The 22,440-nt window shown below is 41.1% G+C and overlaps 1 protein-coding gene across 1 annotated transcript in view; it reads left to right on the top strand.

Moving 5' to 3' along the window:
• RAPH1 (Ras association (RalGDS/AF-6) and pleckstrin homology domains 1) overlaps positions 1 to 22,440 on the top strand; it is an 89,364-nt gene that overhangs the window by 25,820 nt on the left and 41,104 nt on the right. Inside the window, exons 2-4 of the mRNA XM_058664892.1 lie at positions 16,458 to 16,577; positions 20,206 to 20,311; positions 21,038 to 21,543. Of these exons, the coding sequence (XP_058520875.1) occupies positions 16,458 to 16,577; positions 20,206 to 20,311; positions 21,038 to 21,543 (732 nt within the window). The remainder of the gene's footprint in view (positions 1 to 16,457; positions 16,578 to 20,205; positions 20,312 to 21,037; positions 21,544 to 22,440) is intronic.

Genomic DNA, 22,440 nt, shown 5'->3' with positions numbered 1-22,440 from the left:
TTAGGGAATTTTGGAAGGAAAAGAAAGTGAGGAAGTGGAGAGAAGAAATAACAAATGTTCTGATAGGCTTTCTCATACTTTGAATTTTAATATCTTTGCTTAAAACTAATTTGAATTAGAATTCTATCGGATGTAAGAACCTTACTAATAGTCCTTTCTTTCTTTCTTTGTTTTTGTTTTGTCAGTTGTATTTTAGAGGGAGGAAGGGAGAGAAAGAGAGATAGATGGAGGATTATCTTCAGCTGATATTTCAGTTCCTAAAACACTCAGGGCTGACCTACATTGGAGCTGGGAGCCAGAGCTCCATCTGGGTCTCCTGTGTGGGTAGCAGGTTCCAAACTGAGGGAGTCAGGAGCTCAAGTTGGGTTTGAACGTGGGCTCTCAGACCTGGAATGTCCCAAAGCAGTCCCTCAACCACTGCCCAATGCCTGCCTTGGAGAGTTAGCAACTCCTGTGTCTGGAAACACATGGCCTTAAAGTGCTTTGTAGAGTTTTCTGATTTTCTAAACCATTCTTCTATAAGAGAAATTTATTTTAAAATGTGTCCATCTCTTTAAATTATGTTTATTTAAATCCAGGTCAGCTGGCTACTCCCACTTCCTCCCTTCCCTCCGAAATGTAACTTTAGTTTGAGCTATCATTTTTTTAATTTTAAGATGTATTTATTTAAAAGACAGTTGCAGAGGGCTCGGCAGCGTGGCCTAGTGGCTAAGGTCCTCGCCTTGATCCCATATGGCCGCTGGTTCTAATCCCGGCAGCTCCACTTCCTCTCTATCTCTCCTCCTCTCAGTATATCTGACTTTGTAATAAAATAAAATAAATCTTTAAAAAAAAAAAAAAAGACAGTTGCAGAGAGAAAGAGGGAGGCAGAGAGGCCTTCCATCCGCCTTGTTTATTCGCCACATGGTCACGACAGCTGAAGCTGGGCTAATCTATAGCCACAATGCTGGCCCCAGCTTCAAGCTAACTCATACTGGAATATTTAATACAAAAAAAAAAGATGGATCATATCAGATCAAGAATGTATGTGAAACTGTGCTAATTACGCCAGGGTTAAAATGAGAACCGTATGATCTCTGTATTGCTGGAGCTTGGATCTTAGTAGGGTGTGGAGGGTGATAAGGCAAGTACATGAGTAACCACCACCTACAAAGCTGATTAGGTATAAATGCCATAGAGTTACAAAGTTCACGGGCCTCTAAGAAAAAGTGGTATAGGGCCTGGCGCAACAGTGTGGTGGTTAAAGTCCTCACCTTGCACGTGCCAGCATCCCATATGGGCGCCGGTTCTAATCTCGGCAGCCCTGCTTCCCATCCAGCTCTCTGCTTGTGTCCTGGGAAAGCAGTTGAGGACGGCCCAGGGCCTTGGGACCCTGCACCCGCGTGGGAGACCCGGAAGAACTCCTGGCTCCTGGCTTCAGATCGGCTATGCTCCAGCTGTTGCAGTCATTGGGGAATAAACCGTTGGACGGAGGATCTTCCTCTGTCTCTCCTCCTCTCTGTATACCCGCCTTTCTAATAAAAATAAATAAATCTTTAAAAAAAAAGAAAAAGTGGTATAAACTCTTCTTTTGCTTACCTAGTAGAAGACTTAAATGTTTTTGTTTTTAGTTGGGATATAATGCATAACATTTTTCCTTTCAAAAGTGTTTAATTGAATGGAAGTTAGTGTAGTCACAGGGCTACACAACTTGCTCCACTCTGTATGTCCCCAAATGAGCTTCTGTTCTTTTTAGCTCGACTTCACAGTTCTTGGGCCCCACCACTCCTTATTGGTATACATCTGGCTGCCACCAGTATTTATAATGACTGGCTCATTGCTGAAGGTGTTTGAGTTTGCCACCCAGAGTTGAGAAGTTTGTTGTTTTTTTTTTTTTCTTCCTTTCTTCCAGTTTTGCTAACATACTTAAACTGTCTAGATATCAGAGTGGCGAGCACCAGCAGCCATTCTGCACGGAATCGCCCCCTTCCCCATCTCAGCACAGCCTTTTGTGATTTCCTGGCTAACATCAGTGGGGCATTTTAGAATAAAATGCAAACTGTTTCTTGGTTTGAAAACCTTGTATGATTTGGCACTTGACCACCAACCTAATCTTGTTACCGCTCACTCATCTCTTCCCATCGAACCCATCTTCTGTTCTGTGCCCCCCGAGCTTGAGCCCTCTACCCGAAATGCACTTCTCTCTGATCTTTATGTGCTTGATTCCTGCTTGTCATTCATGTCTCAGCTTCAACATCACTGCTAGAGATCTTACCTGTTCATTAAACACAACGCAGCTAGCTACCAGGTCAGTCTCCTTGAAACTCTCAGTTATACTGTGCTTGCCCCGATCTGATTTTGTTGACTTGCTTAATGGATTTTTCCCTTGACTGGAATGTAAATTCAGTGTTAATCTGTTTCCTCATTTTTCATACATAGAGCTGTGTCCCAGGCTCCTAGAACAGTAAATAAGTAGCACCAGAGTGTATACTAAGTGTGTATTCATTGAGTAAATGTTGAGTAAAAATACATGCTCTGAGCCATAGTCACCGCTGCTCTGGTACGTCTGTTTGATTCCAGCTGTTACTATCTTCTAGAAATGTGCCAAGAGCTTCAATCTGTTGATGTCTTTACCATCTCCTGTTTGCCTTTAAATACATATATATTTATTATATATATATATATATATTTGCCTTTATATATTAAATATATATATATTTAAATTTATTTGAAAGGTAGAGTTACAGAGAGAGAGAAGAGAAAGATAACTCTTCCATCTTTGGTTCATTTTCCAAATAGCCTCAATGGCTGGGACAGGACCAAGCCGAAGCCAGGGGCTGCGAGCTTCCTCTGGGTCTCTCATGTGAGTTTAAGAGCCCAAGTGCTGCTCTCCACTGCTTTCCCAGCACATTAGCAGGGAGCCAGATCAGAAGCAGAGCAGCTAGGACACGAACCAGTGTGCACATGGGATGCTGTCATCGAAGGCTGAAGGCTGAGCCTGCTACCCCACCGCATCAGCTCCTGCTCTCAATTCGTAATGACTTTGTTCTATTCTGTAATTGTATACACTTATTTATTTAAAGATTTATTTAATTTTTACTGGAAATTCAGATTTACAGAGAGGAGGAGAGACAGAGGAAGATCTTCCGTCCAATGATTCACTTCCCAAGTGACTGCCACGACCAGATCTGAGCTGATCGAAAGTCAGGAGCCAGGAGCCAGGAGCCAGGAGCCTCCTCCAGGTCTCCCACATGGGTGCCAGAGTCCCAAGGCTTTGGGCCGTCCTCAACTGCTTTTCCATGCCACAAGCAGGAATGGGAAGTGGGCCTCCTGGGACACGAACTGGTGCCCGTATATGTTCCCTCATGATCAAGGCAAGGACTTTAGCTGCTAGGTTACAGTGCTGGGCCCCAGTTGCCCAGTTTTTTAAATTACACTATATAGTGTTGTTTTGTTTTGCTACCTGTGGAACTTTCTTACTCACATAATTTTGCTTACGTTTGTGTGGATTCATGGATTTTATTTTATACTTCCACCATATTGTATCTTGATTTTCAGACTGTCACCAATTAGGCTTCTGAACACCCCTTCGGGCTGACTCCTCTCTCCAGGTGACAGAGGCCATTGGTTCAGCATTTTGTGACAGGATGTGAACAGAATTTGGGCACTAAGTGCCAGTTGTTACAGGAGTGTCACACTGCTGGACTCTCAGTGGAGGTGCTATAAACACAGGTGCACAAATCTTGCATCTTTGTTTCTGTCCCTCCTTTTGCCTCCATCCATGTGAAACTTTGTTCATACAGCTAACTCAGAATTGATCCAAATAGCTCTCTAAATGCCAGGCTTCACCTTCCTGAACTCCCTTTGCCCTCAAGGCGTAAGTTGCCCTGAGGATCAGATTTCTTGTGTGTTTGGTGGTCTGGTACAGTTTGAGGGTAAAAGTAGGTAAAAATAATGGTGCCACTGAGCCCCTATGAGGCTTCTGGAGTTTTAAGACAGTTTCTCCTACCTTAGAAGGAAGTTGGAGCCCTTTCAGCTAGAGAGCCCATTACATGCACAAGGGCCTGCGTCATGCCGTGATGGAATTATCCTCCATCTGCAAGCGCCAGCATCCCACATGGGTGTGCCAGGTTGTGTTCCACCTGCTTCACCTCCCATCCAGCTGCCTGCTTGTAGCCTGGGAAAGCATCGGACAAGGTAAGTCACCCCCACAATGTCGGGGACCCAGAGGAAACTCCTGGCCTCAGATAGGCTCAACTCTGGCCGTTGTGACCGTTTGGGGAATGAACCAGCAGATGGAAGATCTTTGTATTCCCTTCCCTCTCTAAGACTTTCTAATATAATTAATTAATTAACTAATTAATAAATAGAGTACATGCACAGTGTCATGTGTCTGTAAAGGTAGCTACACATAGATGCATAATGGGGCAGAAAAGGTTTGTGGTGTGGAGCAGGGTGTCTGGAAGCAGTCACAAAAACCCCATTTCTTCAGAAGAAAGAATGTGCTTACACACACACACACACACACACACACACACACACACTGAGTCTGCTAGGGCTGCTGTTACAAGTTGCTACATACCAGTTGGCTCAGAATAGCAGAAACTTGCTTTTTTACAGCTCTTGAAATTCTATGAAAAAGATGAAATATAAACAATTGAATTTTAGTGTTTTTGTTTCAGTTTTTAGTTGTCTATTTTCAGATAATGGCTCATAGTATATTGTGTAATAGGAAGAAGATGGATCATTAAAACTTTTTATTTTTCAGAATGTTAGGAATTTATTTCCAGATCATTGAACTCTTTTTCCTACTTTAGATAAGTTCCTGTTTGAAGTGCAAGAGATTAAGAATTATGAAAATCCAAAGTAAATAAAGAAATGCTGACTCTCCTTTTTTTTTTTTAAAGATTTATTTATTTTTATTACAAAGTCAGATATACAGAGAGGAGGAGAGACAGAGGAAGATCTTCCATCCAATGATTCACTCCCCAAGTGAGCTGCAACGGCCGGTGCTGCGCTGGTCTGAAGCCAGGAGCCTGGGACTTCTTCCAGGTCTCCCACACGGGTGCAGGGTCCCAAAGCTTTGGGCCGTCCTCGACTACCCTCCCAGGCCACAATCAGGGAGCTGGATGGGAAGTGGAGCTGCCGGGATTAGAACCGGCGCCCATATGCGATTCCTGGGCGTTCAAGGCGAGAACTTTAGCCACTAGGCCACGCCACCGGGCCCGCTGACTCTCCTTAAAATAGACTTCATCATTCTGTTAAAAAAAAAAAAAAAAAACCTCCCCCCAAAATCATTTCTTATTTACTTATTTGAATGTCAAAGTTAAAGAGACAGAATTTTTTATCCACTGGTTCACTTCCAAAAGGCCACCAACAGCTAAACTGAAACCAGGCACTTCATCCAGGTCTCCTACATGGGTGGCAAGAGCCCAGACAGGAGCAGAGAGCTGGTTCGAAGCGGAGCAGCTGGACAGAGCCGGTGCCCATGTGAAGTGCTGGTGTTGCACCTGTTGAGTTTATCGGCAAAGGCCCCTGAAATTCCTGTCTTTTTCTTTTTTTTTTTTTTCTTAAAGATTTGTTTATTTTTATTGGAAAGATTTATGAAGAGAAAGAGAGAGAGAGAAAAGGCTCTTCCATCTGCTGGTTCACTCTTCAGTTGACCACAACAGCCAGAGCTGAGCCAATCCAAAGGCAGGTGCCTCTTAAGGGTCTCCCATGGCGGTGCAGGGTTCCAAAGCTTGGGGTCATCCTCTGCTACTTTCCCAAGAAACAAGCAAATAACATTTAAATAAAAAAGACATACTGAAAATTTTAAATTTATAGAAAAACCAGTTGAGATTCCCATCAAACCAAACTTATGTACAGTTTAATAATTACCTAAAAAAAGAAACATTTATATTATTTATATGTTTATCTGATCTGTGGATGGAAAAGAATTTCCTCTGAACAAAACAGTGGAAAAGTTCACCAGGGAAAGAATCTATGTGCATGGTAATTAAAAATTAGAAATAGGGCAGGTGTTTGGTTCAGTGGTTAAGACAGAGTTTGGGATGCCACATCCTGTGTTGGCATGCCTAGATTCAAATCCCAGTTCTGCTTCTGATTCTGGCTTCCTATTAATGCACACGCGAGGATGCAGCCTGTCATGGCCCCAGTACTTGGTCCCCACAGTAGGAGATGTGGAATGCTTTGTTGGTTCTTGGCTTTGGCCCAACGCCGGCTGTTGTGGGCATTTTGAGCTCCATCACTAGATGGAAGATCCATCTGTGTCTATCTTGCTTCCTCTCTACCTTTCAACTAAAAATGAAAGTAAAAATTAGAACTATAATAAAAGCTTCTAGTGTCTTTAAAAAAAAAAAGGTGCTGAGGGTGTGCTTTTTTTTACCAATTAAAAGCTGAAAACCTGAAGAACATGTTGCTATATCCACAACATGACTAATGTCTTGATTTTGTGAACATTTATGAAATTCAGGTTTAGAATGTATGTAACTATTTATGTTCCCATTTGGGTGGTTTTAAACTGGCTCTTGATTAACAATAGGACCAAAGCTCCTGTGTTAGAATAATGCCTTTGTAGGTCCAGAGAGCAGGGGGTTGGTGTCCCCAGTGGTCCACCATCCCCCCAGTTCTCTTTGGCTCTGCTTCCTCCTCCTCTCTTTTTCCCTCTGTTCTGACTTCCTCCCTGCTTATGATAGTCCCTCTTCCTCTTTTTGTGCTTTACTAAATTTAACCCAGTTGTTTTGCCTTATTGTTTCTTTTGTCTGACTTAGATTTCCTTCCTCTAGTCTTTATTTTAAAACAGTTGCATCTTACACAGTTGGGGGTACCCCTTGAACGTTCCTGGCAAGTGTCTTTTTCTTTAGAATTGCTTATCAGATTACAGCAGGGTAGATGGAGTTTCTAAAAACCATTTTTTGTGGGAAAGCCACTGAAATAACTGGAAATGAACTAAAATTTACTTTTAAATGAACAGCCGTGAAAAGAAACTCAGGGCCATCGTCATGGAGGGAGGAGTGTTTGGGGTGTGTTCTTTGTGAGATCCTGATGCTGCCTAACCTCTATGATTTTAAGGGAGTGCTATTCTTGATAGTTCTGCCTTTAATCATATATAGTTACACAGAACTGTATTATTGTCTTGTAGGTCCTCCTACTACTTATAACACAATTGCTTATTGTTTGGTTGTTGAAAATTTGATCATAACCATATCTGGGAAAACCTTGGGAAGAATGTCCACTTCTGGGCCCAGAGCAATAGCCTAGTGACTAAATCCTCACCTTGCATCCGCTGGAGTCCCATATGGGTGCTGGTTCATGTCCCAGATGCTCCACTTCCCCTTGCAGCTCCCTGCTTGTGGCGTGGGAAAGCAGTAGAAGATGGTCCAAAGCCTTGGAACCCTGCACTTGCATCAGAGACCAGGAAGAAGCCCCTGGGTTCAGATCGGCTCAACTCTGGCCATTGTGGACACTTGGGGAATGAACCAGTGGATGAAAGATCTTTCTGTCTCTACTTCTCTCTGTAAATATCTTTCCAATAAAAAGAAACAGATCTTAAAAAAAGAAGCCTACTTCCTTGACATTAGTATTCAGTAGTTTTTGGGCAAGCCATTTTAAAACTTACTTTAGGGAATATCATTATATTCTGACAACTGTGTTTGAACTATCTATGTTGAATCTGTTAAAAACTAAAGATTTAAAAAATGTGTAAGTCATGAACAGATCACAGGTGAAAAGATAGTACCCTATAACATGGAGTTCAAATTTAGTGTGGCTGATAATGTAGTCTTTCCTTTCTAGCCTCATTTTTTTCTGAGTGTATTTCTCACATTCTGTGCTTCGGAGATGCTAAGCCACCCAGTCTTACTCTCTCATGCCTTACCATCCGAGCGCGTGCTGTGCGCTGCCTGAAACAACCTCTCGTCTCTTGCTTATCACACGTGCATCTGCCCAAGCATTACTACTCTTCCATGTCTTTAAGTTGAGTTGAGCTGTAGCTACTTCACCTGTCTCTGTGACAGTGCTTAGCAAGTGGTGCCTCATCCGGTTCCTTGTCTGCCCCCTTCCTGCTAGGTTATGTGTTCTTTTAGGACAGAAGGTGTAACATTCAGCTCCATTCCTCATTATCTGCGACAACAGATATAGCATAAACGCTAAATGAAATCGTATCTTCTCTTGCCTATTTAGAACATTGAGTGTGCTAACCCCAGAGAAATGCTCCTACAGTACCTCCACTTTCATATATTCCGAGAGTGTTCACACAGTTTTTAAATACTGAATATTTAACTTTTACAAAAGCAATTTTTTCCTCATCGTTAAAGGCATGTAAAGAGATCAGTTGTAAATACGTCATCGTGGCTAAATGTCATGATTTTCTTGCCGCTCTTTAACCAGCAGTGTAAGCACATAGTCAAGTTCCGCTGCATGTAATAAAACTGTTTAGTATGCCATAGTGAAGCAATGTTATTCCTGTTGAATTAGTTTCTCTTGATGGAAGGCTAGACTTAGAGTGCAACTTAAAATTTGGATAAATGGGTGAAGCGTTTAGCTTAGTTGTTAAGGCTCTGCTAAATCTGACTATCCCTTATCAGAGCGCATGGGTTTTTAGTTCTAAGGGATCCTAATCCTAGGGGAAGCATCAGATAAAGGCTCCAGTTCTTTGTTCCCTGACACCCATATGGGAGACCCAGACTGATTTCTGCCTTTGACCTTGTACAGCCCTGACTGTTGGGGCATTTGGGAGTGAGTAGACAGAAGATTCCAGCATGACAGCTGAACTAGCTAATCTTCTGCCTTGCAGCCCTGGCAGCACTGTTTGTGTCCCAACTGCTGTACTTCCCATCCAGCTCCCTGCTTGTGGCCTGGGAAAGCAGCAGAGGATGGCCCAAAGCCTTGGAATCCTGCACCTGCATGAGAGGCCTGTAAGAGGCTCCTAGCTTCTGACTTCAGATTGGCTCAGCTCCAGCCATTGCAGCCACTTGGGGAGTGAACCAGCGAATGAAAGATCTTTCTGTCTCTCCTTCTCTCTGGAAATCTGACTTACAATAAAATTAAATAAATATTTTTAAAAACTAGGAAAAGTGCCTGACTCATGTTTACTCAGTAAGCATTCTGCTTCCACCCTACTGTCAGTTCAGAGAGCAATTGAACTTTTTTGTTTTCTTTTTCAATAAAACTTTTTCAAAAGCATTGGTGCCATTGTACTGATTCTTTTTTTTTAATGAAGCTGATCAGGCAGTAGAGGCTCTGTTCCCTCTCTGTATCTGTGACTGTAGATTCTGCCACTCTGACTAGGTCATTGGACTCTGGCCTCAGCACAGTGTTTCTGTTGAGTGCACCTTGGTCTTAGTTTGGTTTCCTTTGCTCGGTCTTCCCCTAGAGCTTCTACAGCTGCCTCTCTTCACTCTTCATGCCAACAGGGTAAGAAGCCACTAGGAAAGGCACTTTAGCTAGCTTATTTCACTGCTCTACTTTCAACGGGTAGAATAGTGCCTCCAGTAAGAGCTGCTCAGTAAATATTGATTGAATAAAGTGAGAGTTTTAGTGTACTCTTCTCAAACATCTGTGCCCATGGCAGTCACAGAAAGCACCTCCTCCAAAGACAGTTTCAGAGCCAGTAGTCAGGTAAGTCATACACACAGGTTTAAATTCTAACACTGCTGTTTACTAGATGTGTGCCTTTGTAAAAGTTACATAATCTCTGTTAGCCAACTTCTTCTATAAATAAGTAGAACTGTCTCAAATAGTGCGAGATTGAATGGAGTTCCTCAGGAAGCACCTGACCCTAAAGAATAGCACTCTGTTTAATGTTCATTGCAACCTTTCATTATTTGAGTGTCTGTGCCCCTTGGCTTCAGTTGGCTCTTTAGGGACCTTTTTAAAAATCTTACATCTTTTATATATACACACACACTTCTGTGTATGACTACAGTTGGCTATTCATTCAGTGGATATTAAGTGACCCTGCTGTTAAAAAAAAAAAAAAGGTGGGGGGAGCATCTTTCCAAGCATTGTAAATGTAACAGAAAACCAGATTGTTCACTGTGGAGCTTTCCTTCTCTAGTAGAGAAGAGACAGTGTGATAGATGGTGATAAGTTCAATGATAAGAAGTTTATACAAAGGACGGAGAGGGAGGGTTCCGGGCCAGAACCCTAAATGAACCAAGAGAGTAAGCCACAGAAGTGTCTGGAAGAGTTTCAGGCAGAGAACTTGCTTGTGAAGGCTGGAGGTTGGAGCATTTAGGACAGAGTAGTCAGAAGACAGGAGGAGCAGGGGAGGTTGGGAACCAGGTTGCTGAAAGCTAGACTCACTCGGGGTGACTTTGGATTTCATTCTATCTTCAGGAAGTCTGCACTTGGGAGTGAAAACCTTCTCACTTAGGGTAGGGTATGTTTAATCTTTCAGGACATAATTTGTCCTGCATGTACCAAAGTACCTAATCTAATAATCAGAGAATGATAGAATTTGTTATGTGTTATGGTTTGCTAAAGCCTGTTTGGATATCATTCAAGGAAATTATATTAGAAATTACCCATTTTAAATGCATATTTGTAAGGTTTTTTTTTTAATTTTCTTGAACTTTTCTCTTGGATGGACAATTAACAGTTTCCCAGTGTCACTGTTTCCGATTGGGAATTATATAAATAAACTTGATGTTTAAAATTGCAGTCTAGTTTAAAATTGTAATTTAGTTTGTATATAATACAGCTGAATTTTACAATGGAAGAGTTATAGATGTCAAAGAATTGGTGAGCAAAAACAAGAATTAATTGCCTTGCTATATCTTCTGACTAGTGTCTAGATTGAAGGAAACCTTTCTAAATAAAGCTTCCTGTGGCTCCCCATTTAACATGGGTAATAAAGTAGAATTGATGCTGTATGGGGTGTCAGATAAAATATCATTAATACCAGCTTCCAGAAAATAGAAACTATGTGTTAATTTTTAAATTTTACTATTTTGGGAGAGGACGAGAACACACGCAAGCTTCCTCATCCACTAGTTCACTTCTTGCAACGGCAGAGGTGGGTTGAGGCTGACGCCAGAAGCCAGTACTGCAATTCAGGTCTCTTGTATGGGAGGCAGGATCCCAATAATTTGAGCCATTGCAGCTTCCCTCCAGGGATTTCATGGGCAGGAAAGCTGGATCAGGAGCCAGAATGGGGAATCAAACTCAGGCACTATGATAGAGGTCATATGCTAGCTTGAATGAAGTTCTCTGAATGATTTTTTGCTAATTTACTCCAAAGGAAGAGTGAGCTTGCTTATCTGTTGGTTTACTGCTCAAAGGTCTGCAATTGCTAGGATGGCACCAACCTCAAGTCAGGAACCAGGGGCTAAGTCTGGTGCTCCCATTTGGTCACAGGGACCTAAGTATTTGAACCTTCTTTGATGCTGTCAGGAAGCAAGAATTGGGAGGGTAGCTGGAGCAAGGAGTGGCGTAACTAATCCCTCTGCTAAATGCCTACTCCTAAAGTATAAATTCATTGAGAAATGACATAGGACCTACATTTTTGTGGAAAAATCTCTTGAATGTGTTTAGGTTTTTTCTTGGTGGGGGGAGGGGACAGGATAATCCATGTGGCAACAGATTAAGGAAAAAATGGCAAAAGTGGAGTGGTAAATGTTCAGTAGTTACCTCACAATTTCCATCTATTTCATGCTCTGTGTAGTCCAGCTAAAAGCAAAACTGTTAGTTAAAATATTTAACGAAATTTGTAGCCCAAACAGCTTGTTCGAGTAATAGTAAAATACACTGAAGGTGCTAGACTGATGGAGTATGTGGTTCTGTTTGACTCTGTGATTGCAGTAATTTTGAACTATTGTATATTTGCTTTGTAAAATTATTTTTCTTGTTTCACTTTCCCACGTGTATATCTGTATTGTGTGTAAGTCTCTATGTACGTATGTAATTTTCCTCATAGGCAAATATGGTATGTTCAGAAAAAAGTACAGGCTAATTTAATCCCTTTTCTTTTCAATGTGAATTTTTATTGAAGTGAAGTTGTATGTGGACTTCAGCCTTGTCTAAAATCAGTGCCAGTGTTTGCACAGGGGACCCGTAGTACTGTCCCCTCCGTGCGTCAGAACATCTAATATTCACTACAACCTGCTTTCCTCATTTATAAAACGGGATGAAAATATTGGCCGACATCACAGTTTTTGCTTCATAGGGGACTGCAACTACTGTTCTTGCCCTGTCCTCTTTCATTGTAACTTGCTCACACTGTATACACTGTGCATAAATCAGATGTTCCACATGGTAAGTCACCTGGACAGTCCTCTGTCAGGAGAGCATTTTACTGTGCAAAATTGGTTGCCATAAATATAGTGCTTTGCGTGTCACTGCCTGAAACATTCATTAAAGTTGCTATGGCTGTGGTTCTGCCAAAAGCAGGCACAGTTGTTGAAATGTACTTGGAGATAATGTAACTAGCATAAATATCATTATCTTAAAGCAGAATTCTTCCTAAAAGGTTTGAGCTTCTGAGCTGTTTCAGTGTTTTTCATTTTGATGATTGGTAGGGGAGAGAAGTTAGACTTTTATTCCAGCGTCTGTTGCTTGTTGACCTTTGTTTGGAAGAATATGTATACTGCTGCTCCTAAATTTTGTCCAAGCTGTAGTTATTATTTGGGAGTTAAGCAATTAGTTCAGATATACTATACCAGGTTTCTATGGAGATTGATGTTATATGGTAATGAGTAAAAAAATCTTAGAAATAGTACTGTCACAATTTTAACAAACAAATTTCTGTAAGAGTCATTTTTACAAATTAGAATTGCTAGATCCATTTTCTGTTTGCCCGGGTAGAATACCTGTTTTTTTGCATGATTAAGGTGATGCAAGATTAAGCATTGGAGGTCATCAGTTTATAATAGGGATGCTAGTGAGCTGTATTGCTTCCCAGTAACAAGACTTAAGCATGTAATTTCTGTTGAGCGTTTGAGAGAGATCACACCAGACAAGTCTAGGGCGTATTAAGGAGTCTTTATTACCAAGCTTGGTGATAGCAGGATCCAATAGAAATTACCAGATGACAAGTGAGCATGGCAATCCACTCTGAATAGAAGCGCTGAGAGGAACAAGTGGTCATTACCATGAGGTCTGTCCATTAGACTCAGCAATATAAATTATCCTAAGAGACATGCAACGAACAAGTTGGACATACTTACAAAGCTGTAAACATTCACTTCTTAATGGCTTCTCTGTCCACGTTCCATTATTGCTAGGCCTCACCTCTCCTGGAACTCTTGAAAGTCCACAAATTAGAAATACAAAGCATCTTAGCATTAACATGTTCACTAAATCACCAAAGTAGTGAACAAAGGGTGAGGAACACAGACATACAGGGGCCATGCTCAGGGACTACCTGTCCCTGGAGTCTGTCCAGGGGAAGCCAGAGAGCAAGCAGGTCACTCAGCCAAGAGAAAGCCCCTCCCCATTGTGGGCCTCTATGGGACTTTTAAGGGGCGATGTTATGCAACAGTGCAACACTGCCCCCGCTCAGGTTCCACGTGAGGATGTGTGAGTGTCACAGGTGGGTCTTTCAAAGGTCCACATAGATGAGGGGGGTGGCTTTCAAGCTTAGGACTTGAATTAGCTGCCTATGACCACCAACATAAATGCTGTGATTTTCAGTGTCCTTAGAACCAAGATGTTTGATTTTGCAACAATATTTGACTTTTTCTGTAAAATATATGTAGTAAATAAGTTTTGAAATTGAATTTCATGATGCCTCATCAGGTAATTAGATTCCTTAAATATTCTATGCCCTTTAAGGATTACAGAGGTTAGGTTTTATTGATTGCTGCTTTGGAGTTGTAAGATTTTGTCTTAGTTTTGTGACGTTGCAACAAAACTTCAGAGACGGGCCGGTGGCTAAAGTCCTCGCCTTGAAAGCCCTGGATCCCATATGGGTGCCGGTTCTAATCCCGGCAGCTCCACTTCCCATCCAGCTCCCTGCTTGTGGCCTGGGAAAGCAGTTGAGGACGGCCCAATGCATTGGGACACTGCACCCGCGTGGGAGACCCGGAAGAGGTTCCTGGTTCCCTGCTTCAGATCTGTGCGCATCGGCCCATTGCAGTCACTTGGGGAGTGAATCATTGGACGGAAGATCTTCCTCTCTCTCTCCTCCTCTGTGTATATCTGGCTGTAATAAAATGAATAAATCTCTAAAAACAAAACTTCAGGGATGACATAATTTAGAAAGAATAGAAATAAATTTTCATACAATTCTGAAAGTTGGGAAGTCTCAGAACAAGACAACTGCTTTTGGCATCTAGTGGGGGATCTTCTCGCTAGGTGAGAAACGCTGCCCTCACGTGGCAGAAGGGCAGAAGAGCAAGCTAGCCATTGCTGCCCTTAGCCTGTTTCCTGAGTTTTAATCCTGCTAATACAGAAGGAACCCACATTGCCTTTATCACCGCCTGAAGGCCTCCCGTTAGCACTGTCAAGCTGTAGCACCAGAATTTTAGAGGAGACACATTTAAACTGTAACAAAAGTGCCAAAGTACTTCAAGAAATGATTGGGAAAATGGAATTTAAAATAAGTGTGTGGGTAGGCATCTTGGTCAGTGGGTGTGGCTACTGCTTAGGGTGTCCACATCCCATGTCAGAGTGCCGGTTCAAGTCCTAGCTCCTCCCATGCCAGTCCTGCTTCCTACTAGCACATCATGAGAAGTAGTGCGTAATGGCTCAGTGTCTGGGGACTCTGCCACCCCAGTGGGAGATTCAGATGGAGTTCCGCTCCAGCCTTGGCTTGGCCCAGCTCGTGCTGTGGTAGGCATTAGGGGGATGACTTCTCTCTCTTACCATCCTTCAGTTTCTTCTGTAAACTTTTAATTTCTATTTTGTTTGAAGACAGAGATCTTCCACCCACTAGTTCATTCCCCAGATGCTCCAGCAACCTGAGCCAGGCCAGACCTAAATCAGTATTTTGGACCTCAGTCTAGGTCTCTGACAAGGGTGGCAGGGACACAGTGCTGGAACCATCACCTGCTGCCTCCAGGGTGCACATCAGCAGGAGGTCGAATTGGAAGCAGAGCAGCCAGACCTCATGACTTAGACACTCTGTAGGAGATTCAGGTGTCTCAGTGACTCCACACGCCTGCCCTTCCATCAGATTGTTAGGAGATCAGGGGCATCTTTTTCTTTTTAATATTAATTTTTATTGGGAAAGCAGATTTACAGAGAGGAGGAGAGAAAAGAAGATCTTCTGTCTGCTGGTTCACTCCCCAAGTGGCCACTCCCCAAGTTCAAAGCTGAGCACATTTGAATCCAGGAGCCTAGAACCTCTTCTGGGGCCTCCCACGTGGATGCAGGGTCCCAAGGCTTTGGGCTGTCCTGCACTGTTTTCCCAGGCCACAAGCAGGGAGCTGAGTGGGAAGTAGAGCAGCTGGGACAGGAACTGGCACACATATGGAATCCTGGCACATGGGCACATGCAGGGTGATGACTTTAGCTACTAGGCTATCATGCCAGGCCCATGACATCTTTTGTAATAGGAAACCACATGGACTGTAAATCCTGGGAAATTGTTTAAAAATAATGTATAGGTTATATTCCAAACATTCCCTGGATCTGTTGGAACAAAATACATATTTTAGAAATGTAAGTGAATAGAATGTAACATAAGGTTACATTCCTCATGTTCTTGAGAAAATTAATCAATGTTACCTAAGGTTGAACGAAAAGGTTTGTGATCAAATGAATTTGCAGTATGCTGAATTAAGCAGCGCTAAGCTTTATTTGAATTTTCTAGAGCAGGTACTATTAAAATATTTTAATGAAATTAATCGAGTCCTTGATCTCATTCTATTTTGTGTAATCTTTTCCTCTCATCACAGAACAATGTACAAGGTTCATGTCACATTCACGTGGAGAAAGGAAATACCTCCTTTATGTTTGAAAGGTCACCCCATATGAAAAATTGTGTGTAAAAGTTAGAAAGTTTTTAGTTCTGTTTTGTGCTTGAACCTGATGAGGACATGAGGAAGAAGGTAAGTGAGATTGAAAGTACGATGGAAACAAAAGGAGAAACTTACTCAATAGACTGAATATTAGAAACTTTGTTTTAACTTAAATTTTTCTAGGATACATATTTATGTCTGTTTTTACAGAATAAGCAGAATAACCTGTCTTAACATCTTCTAAAATTGTTTCTTTGTGCTATTGGAGTATTACAGGATTTTTAGTAGAGAGAATGAATTGTGGTTGTATTCTCTGCCAATTGAAAATGTTTTATAATTTTTTGTTATTCTTGGCTCTGGGCATAATTTGCTTCACTTCACAATTTCCTAAAAATTTGAGACTTGTATCTGTCTCTACTCACCATACACTGTGGCTTCTAGTTTTCTTTTACAATATTGTTTCCAGTTTTGAACACTTGACTCCAGAAAGTTGCAGTGTGTATCAGAACATTGAATGAATTTTTTTTTCAGTTAAACCTCTAACTGCTCATTCTGCACGTGTCTGTATTTCAGATGGAGCAGCTGTCCGATGAAGAAATTGACCATGGTGCTGAAGAAGACAGTGACAAGGAAGATCAGGACTTGGATAAAATGTTTGGAGCCTGGCTTGGGGAACTGGACAAGCTCACTCAGGTAAGAGGTGGTGCTTAGAAACTTGGCAGTCATGCTTGCATAAGGAATTAGATAGAAGATTAAATGAGTAGTTACTGTAGAACACAATATAGAGTGTTTTTTGTTTATTTTGTTCTACAGGTTTTTTTTAATAAGATTCTATTTCTCCAGTGCGGTTAGTTATAATCTGTATCATATTTTTGAGATTGCTAGCTTTAAAATTTAAAACAAAATTTCAGCAAATTCTATTCTATAACATAGTAAATTTGAATACATTTTACAACGTAAATATTTTTCCTCACTTCTAGATATTTTCTGCTCTTTGATCCCAGAATTTTTACATTTCTCAGCTCATTGCTTTGGCCTGGCTGTAAACTCTGTCCTTGCGAGTACTTGATAAGTGAATGATTCAAAAGAACCAGGTTTTGAACCCAGACACACCAGTATGAGATGTGAGCATCTTGACCACTAGGCCAAATGCCTTGTCCCCGTTTAAGTCTTGATTAAAAAAAGTTGTAATTGTGGCATAGAGATAATAACTGAGGAAGAAAGAGGAAGTAATGCAGGAGAAATAGAAAATGATAGTCCATGAAGAATGTGCTGACATGTGGGGTGCCCTTGACCATTTGATTTCATTGTCCATTTGAGGGTTGGGTGGTGCCGTAAAGAGAAAAGGCAGGTAAGTGTGCCTCCAGCCTCTGTGGATGGAGTTCAGTTCCACCCTGCTCCACTGCAGGTGGCATTTCCACTGGCTTGATACCTTGTATTCTTCCTTCTATTTCAAATAGCCCGAGATAAACATGAATAGTCTTTCTCCAAAAAGTTGACTCCCAAGCTAATACTGTGGCTGTTTTCACTATGTGAATCTAGTTTGGGTGAAAAAAAAAAAAAAACCCCAATTATATAATATGCTTAATATCAATGTGTTACAGTAAAAAAAAATTGTTTAAGATTTATCTTATTTGAAAGGCAGAATTATACAGGCAGATTTGGCTGTAAAAGCTGCAGCTGGGACAGTCTGAAGCCAGGAGCCTGGGACTCTATTTGGGTCTCACGTGGGTGGCAGGAGCCCAGGATTTGGAACCATCTTTGGCTACTTTTCCTTGACACATCATTTGGGAACTGAATCAGAAACAAAGTGACTGGAATTCAAAACGTGGGATATGCCAGCTCCGCCTCTGCACCACAATGCCTGTCCCAGCATGGTATTTTTATTTGAAAGGCAAATTCACAGAGATATCTTCTATCCACTGGTACCTTCCCCAGTAGCCACAGCAGCCGGAGCTGAGCCGATCCAATCTCAAGTCAGGAGCCAGGAGTTTTTTCTGGGTCTTCTGTGGGAGCACAGTAAACTCAAGTACTTGGGCCATCCTCCTCTGCTTTTCCAGGCCATAAGCAGGGAACTGGATGGGAAGTGCAGCAGCTGGGACACGAACCGGTGCCCATATGGGATTCCAGCACTGCAGGCAGAGGATTAGTGTGCTATGCCTCTGTGCTGACCCCAGCAATATGTTCTTTTTAATATTTAAATTTTTTCAAGAAGTAATTTGATATACTATGTTAGTGGCTAAATATAAGTTTGTTAACTTCATTGCTTTAGTTCATTCACTACAGTGTCATCTGTTCATGTTTCAATATTAATGCTATTTTTAGCTTTGTATTGAATCAGACTTAAAATTTTCAGCAGTTAGTGCATCTTCTGAAGTAGTTTGTAAAGTTTTGCATGTATCTCCAGATAGGATTCATAGTGTTGGCATTGTTTTTAAATGAAATTCTTGGTGACGTTCCAAAAAAATTAAGAGCTACTCTGCTAGATTTTCAATTTTTTTTTAAATAAAATGTATTTTGTATATTTTAGTGGCAGAGTAGAGAGGGGAGAGATTGATTGAATGATTCCATCCACTGGTTCACTCTTCAGATAGTTGCATTGGCCAGAGCTGGGCCTGACTAAAGCCAGGAACTTGGTTTGGGTCTCCCATGGGTGCAGGGGCGAGGCATGTTACCAGCAGCTGGATCAGAAATACGGCAGCCAGAACTCAGAGCAGCAGGATAAAGCAGGCTGGTTTCTCAGGTGTCAGCTTCACACGTAGACATATCGCTAGCCCCGGATTACCAATTTCTTGACCTAAAGAGTATTCCTCCTTATTTCCCTTATTGCCCTAGTCTAGTGTCATAGACAGAGAAAACCATCATAATAAATATTCTTGTTTGAGCTGCTAAATGACTTTCAGTGTATACTCAAATACATTCAAATTATTTCACAGGAAACCTTGCCTACTTCTTATGCTGTGTTTCTCTACTCTGAGAAGAGTTAGGTCTTAAATTGCTGCAAAAGAATTAGGTTTCAGGTTAAAAGAAATTGCTGGATGAAACTTTGAAAAAAAAAAGAGGTGATGAAGAGGTTATAGATGTGCCTCATTTGATAGCTGTAGAAATGGGTGAACACTATGAATTCATCTTACTTTGAAATAAATGATAAAAAGATAGCCTTCTACTGTAAAACCATAGTTCTACAAATATAAAATCTGGCACTCATTCTCAGAGTTGAAGCTTGCTTCATACTTATTTAAGGTACACATTAAAGTTTGAAGAGGTCAATTTAATATTTGCGACTATAAAATAAGCAATAACAATTTTCTTTCCACTTGCTCTAAACTCCTCTGTTTTAAATATCTTTTTTTCCTTACTGCTAAAGAGGTAGAGGGTTTGGGGGAGAAAATACTATTCAAAAAGGTAATGTGATCACTTATGAGCAACAGTAACCACAGTGCAGAATAACTGTAGTTTTGTCTCAGGCCCTGCAACTGAATTACAGTCTTCCTTCACCTTGATGGAGTTTGAAAAGAACCAGGGGTATTTCATCTTTGATGTGTCTTGGGTCTGAGAGGATGAAAACTGAGTTCCTACTTGCCCTTGTCTGGGAATCCTTGATGCCAATGAGACCGTGATGAACCAGAAGCCAGTGTGCTTGAGGGAAGATGACAGAACTCTGCACGCTTCCTGTTTCTTGTCTCGCATGTCCCTATTACATGCTAAGCTGATTTTCTAGTGGATTTATGACAGATGAGGTCAGTGTACTTAATGTGTTTCAGAAGATCATTGCTCCAAGCTGTGATGTCTCAAATCTCAGGGGTTTGAAGGTAAACATGCAGGCGTGAGCGCTTAGTCTAGCCGTTCAGACCCTGTTTGGATCACCTGCATCCCTTCTCCAGGAAGTAGGGTTTGAGTCCTGGTTCTTACTCCAAGTCTAGCTTGCTGCTGGTGAACACCCTGGGAAGCAGTGCATGGCTTAAGTAGTTTGGGTTTCTGCCCCACGTGGGAGACTGGAGTGAGTTTCCAGCTCCTGCGTTTAGTCTGGTCTGGCCCTAGCTGAGGTGGATATTCACCAAGTGAACCACTGGATAAAAGCTCTGTCTGCCTGCTTCTGAAATAAATAAAAATAAAATTAAGACTATATCTAAGAATTGAAATAATTATAAAAATAACGTGAACATCAGTTATATTTTTCGTTAAGGCTTGTTACTTAAGAACTTTGGTTTTATTTATTACTGTGTGGTAGTTCACATTATCATAAAGCAGATTTTATTCATCTTTTCATATAATCAGAACCTGAATGTAATGTTGCATATTAAATTTTCTTTTTTTGAAGAGTTTGGACTCTGATAAGCCCATACAGCCTGTGAAAAGATCTCCTCTTCGCCAAGAAACAAACATGGCCAATTTTTCTTATCGCTTCTCCATATATAACTTGAATGGTAAGGTGTTCCTGGAAATAAAATATAAAATAATATTCTTAATGTTATATAGGAAGAATGTAGCTAAAGTTGCAAATTTTACAAAAACTTAGACCTGAGTTCTTATGTTTTTTAATTTGTCTAAATGTTACTACTTTATATTATCACAGAAAAAACGCAAACTGTAACGTAATTAAAATAATTTCCTGGTCAATTTAGTAATTGACAAAGTATATACTTAGATGGAACCCCATAGCAAACTTAATGGCACTGTTGTTTTTAAGCTGGATTTTGAAGGTTCAGTGAAATCGGCCTCTTTGGCCTTTAATTATTTCTAAGGTAATTGGAACTGACGTTGTAGGCTATAACTTTTTAGACCTTTCACTTCTGTTTTTAAGCCCTCAGCTCTTTTCATGTTGTCTCCACAAGCTCGCTTATTATACTAACCTATATACTAAATGTATCTTTAGATATACTGAAGTCTCTGGTGAAAAAATTTCCCAGGAGTTGGTAAAAGCCATGGAACAGTGTGGGATTTTGGAAGCATTTTTTGTCTTTGAATTCATTTTATTCTCCTCTGATTGCCACAAAACTGAAAAGATGGATTATTTACCTCCAATACCTAGTTCAGTTTTTTAAAGCCCAGTGAGATGATTTCTTTTGCTTGGTGCAGTAACTGATTTGTAATAGAATCTGTATGTGCTCACCTGTGTGCTCTGGCCCCATCACCTGTGTTGTCCATTGCAGAAGCTCTTAATCAGGGAGAGACTGTGGACCTGGACGCCCTGATGGCCGACCTCTGCTCTATTGAGCAGGAGCTCAGCAGCATTGGTTCAGGAAATAGCAAGCGTCCAATCACGGAAACAAAGGCTACTCAGAAACTACCTGCTGGCTGCCATGCCTCAAAACATGGCACTTTGAAAGTATCGTCTTCCTCATCTAATAGGATAACCAAACCTGCTCAAGCTAACTACTCCCTAGATGACATCACTGCACAGTTAGAACAGGCCTCCCTCAGCATGGATGAGGCTGCACAGCAGTCTGCTCTGGAAGATTCCAAGCCCCTTGTCACCGGTCAGCACCGGAGAACCGCCTCGGCGGGCACCGTGAGCGACGCTGACGTGCGCTCTGTTAGCAACTCCTCCCGGTCAAGCATCACCTCTGCAGCCTCCAGCATGGACTCTCTGGATATTGAGAAAGTAACACGCCCTCAGGAACTGGATTTGACTCCTCAGGGGCAACCCATCACTGAGGTAAATTGATGGCACTTTCTTCCTGTGGTATTTCAGTAGTAAAATAGTAGTAAAGATAGTTTTAATTAATTTTCTTAGTTTTTCTACATTTAAATGTTTTCAAGGAGATTTCTGAGCTAAGTTTTGCAATCAGACTTCAGAAGGAATATGTTACAAGATACAGAGATGCCATAAAGATGATTCAGAAGAAATTTAGTTTCTTCTTATGACTGTTTGGAAATCCTTGAATTAGTTAATACTGGTTGTTTCACATTATTTTAAAGATTGAAATGTGATTTGCAAAGCGATTCAGTAAGCTAATAGTGACTTTTTCATGTGTACTTGTTGTAAGGTAAAACCTGCAAGCACTCATGTTGCCATTGCCATCCGTTGAGATGGTAGCTTTCGGGCTTTGCTGCTTTATTGTCAGGGTCAGTGTGTGTACTGAAAAGAACTACCTGATTGGAAGCAGAAAACTTGACTCAAGGTCTTCTCATTACTGCTCACTGCTGATGAAACTTGGAATTATTCTTCCTCTCTGAACATGACTTTCTCATTAGAAAAGTCGAGTTAGTAGTGCTCAGTCTGCCTTCCGTAAGGGTGGTCGAGAATTAAAAGTAATAAACCTTCAGGTTTTTTTGTTTCAGTGAAATTTTTCTACTTTATGATAAATCTGTTTTAAAGTTAAAACAGATTTCTGGAGTATGCCATTTTTTTTTGTCTTTTAGATTTATCTGCTGAGATAAATAAGTGAGATTTTATAGGAGATATTTTCTTGATCTTGTTTTGCACGATGATACTACTTTTTTCCAGTCAGATTGTTTTGAGTTAGGTTAAGATACCTAAGGACAGATTATAAACACCTCACTAAGGATGTTTTCATCTTTAGGTGTGTGTGTCTGTCTTTGTAAAAATATG

This window comes from Ochotona princeps, chromosome 5 (genome assembly GCF_030435755.1).
Source record: "Ochotona princeps isolate mOchPri1 chromosome 5, mOchPri1.hap1, whole genome shotgun sequence".
NCBI classification, from domain to species: domain Eukaryota; kingdom Metazoa; phylum Chordata; class Mammalia; order Lagomorpha; family Ochotonidae; genus Ochotona; species Ochotona princeps.
Note: the sequence above shows the minus strand (reverse complement) of the source record. Positions and strands in the feature narration are given on the sequence as shown.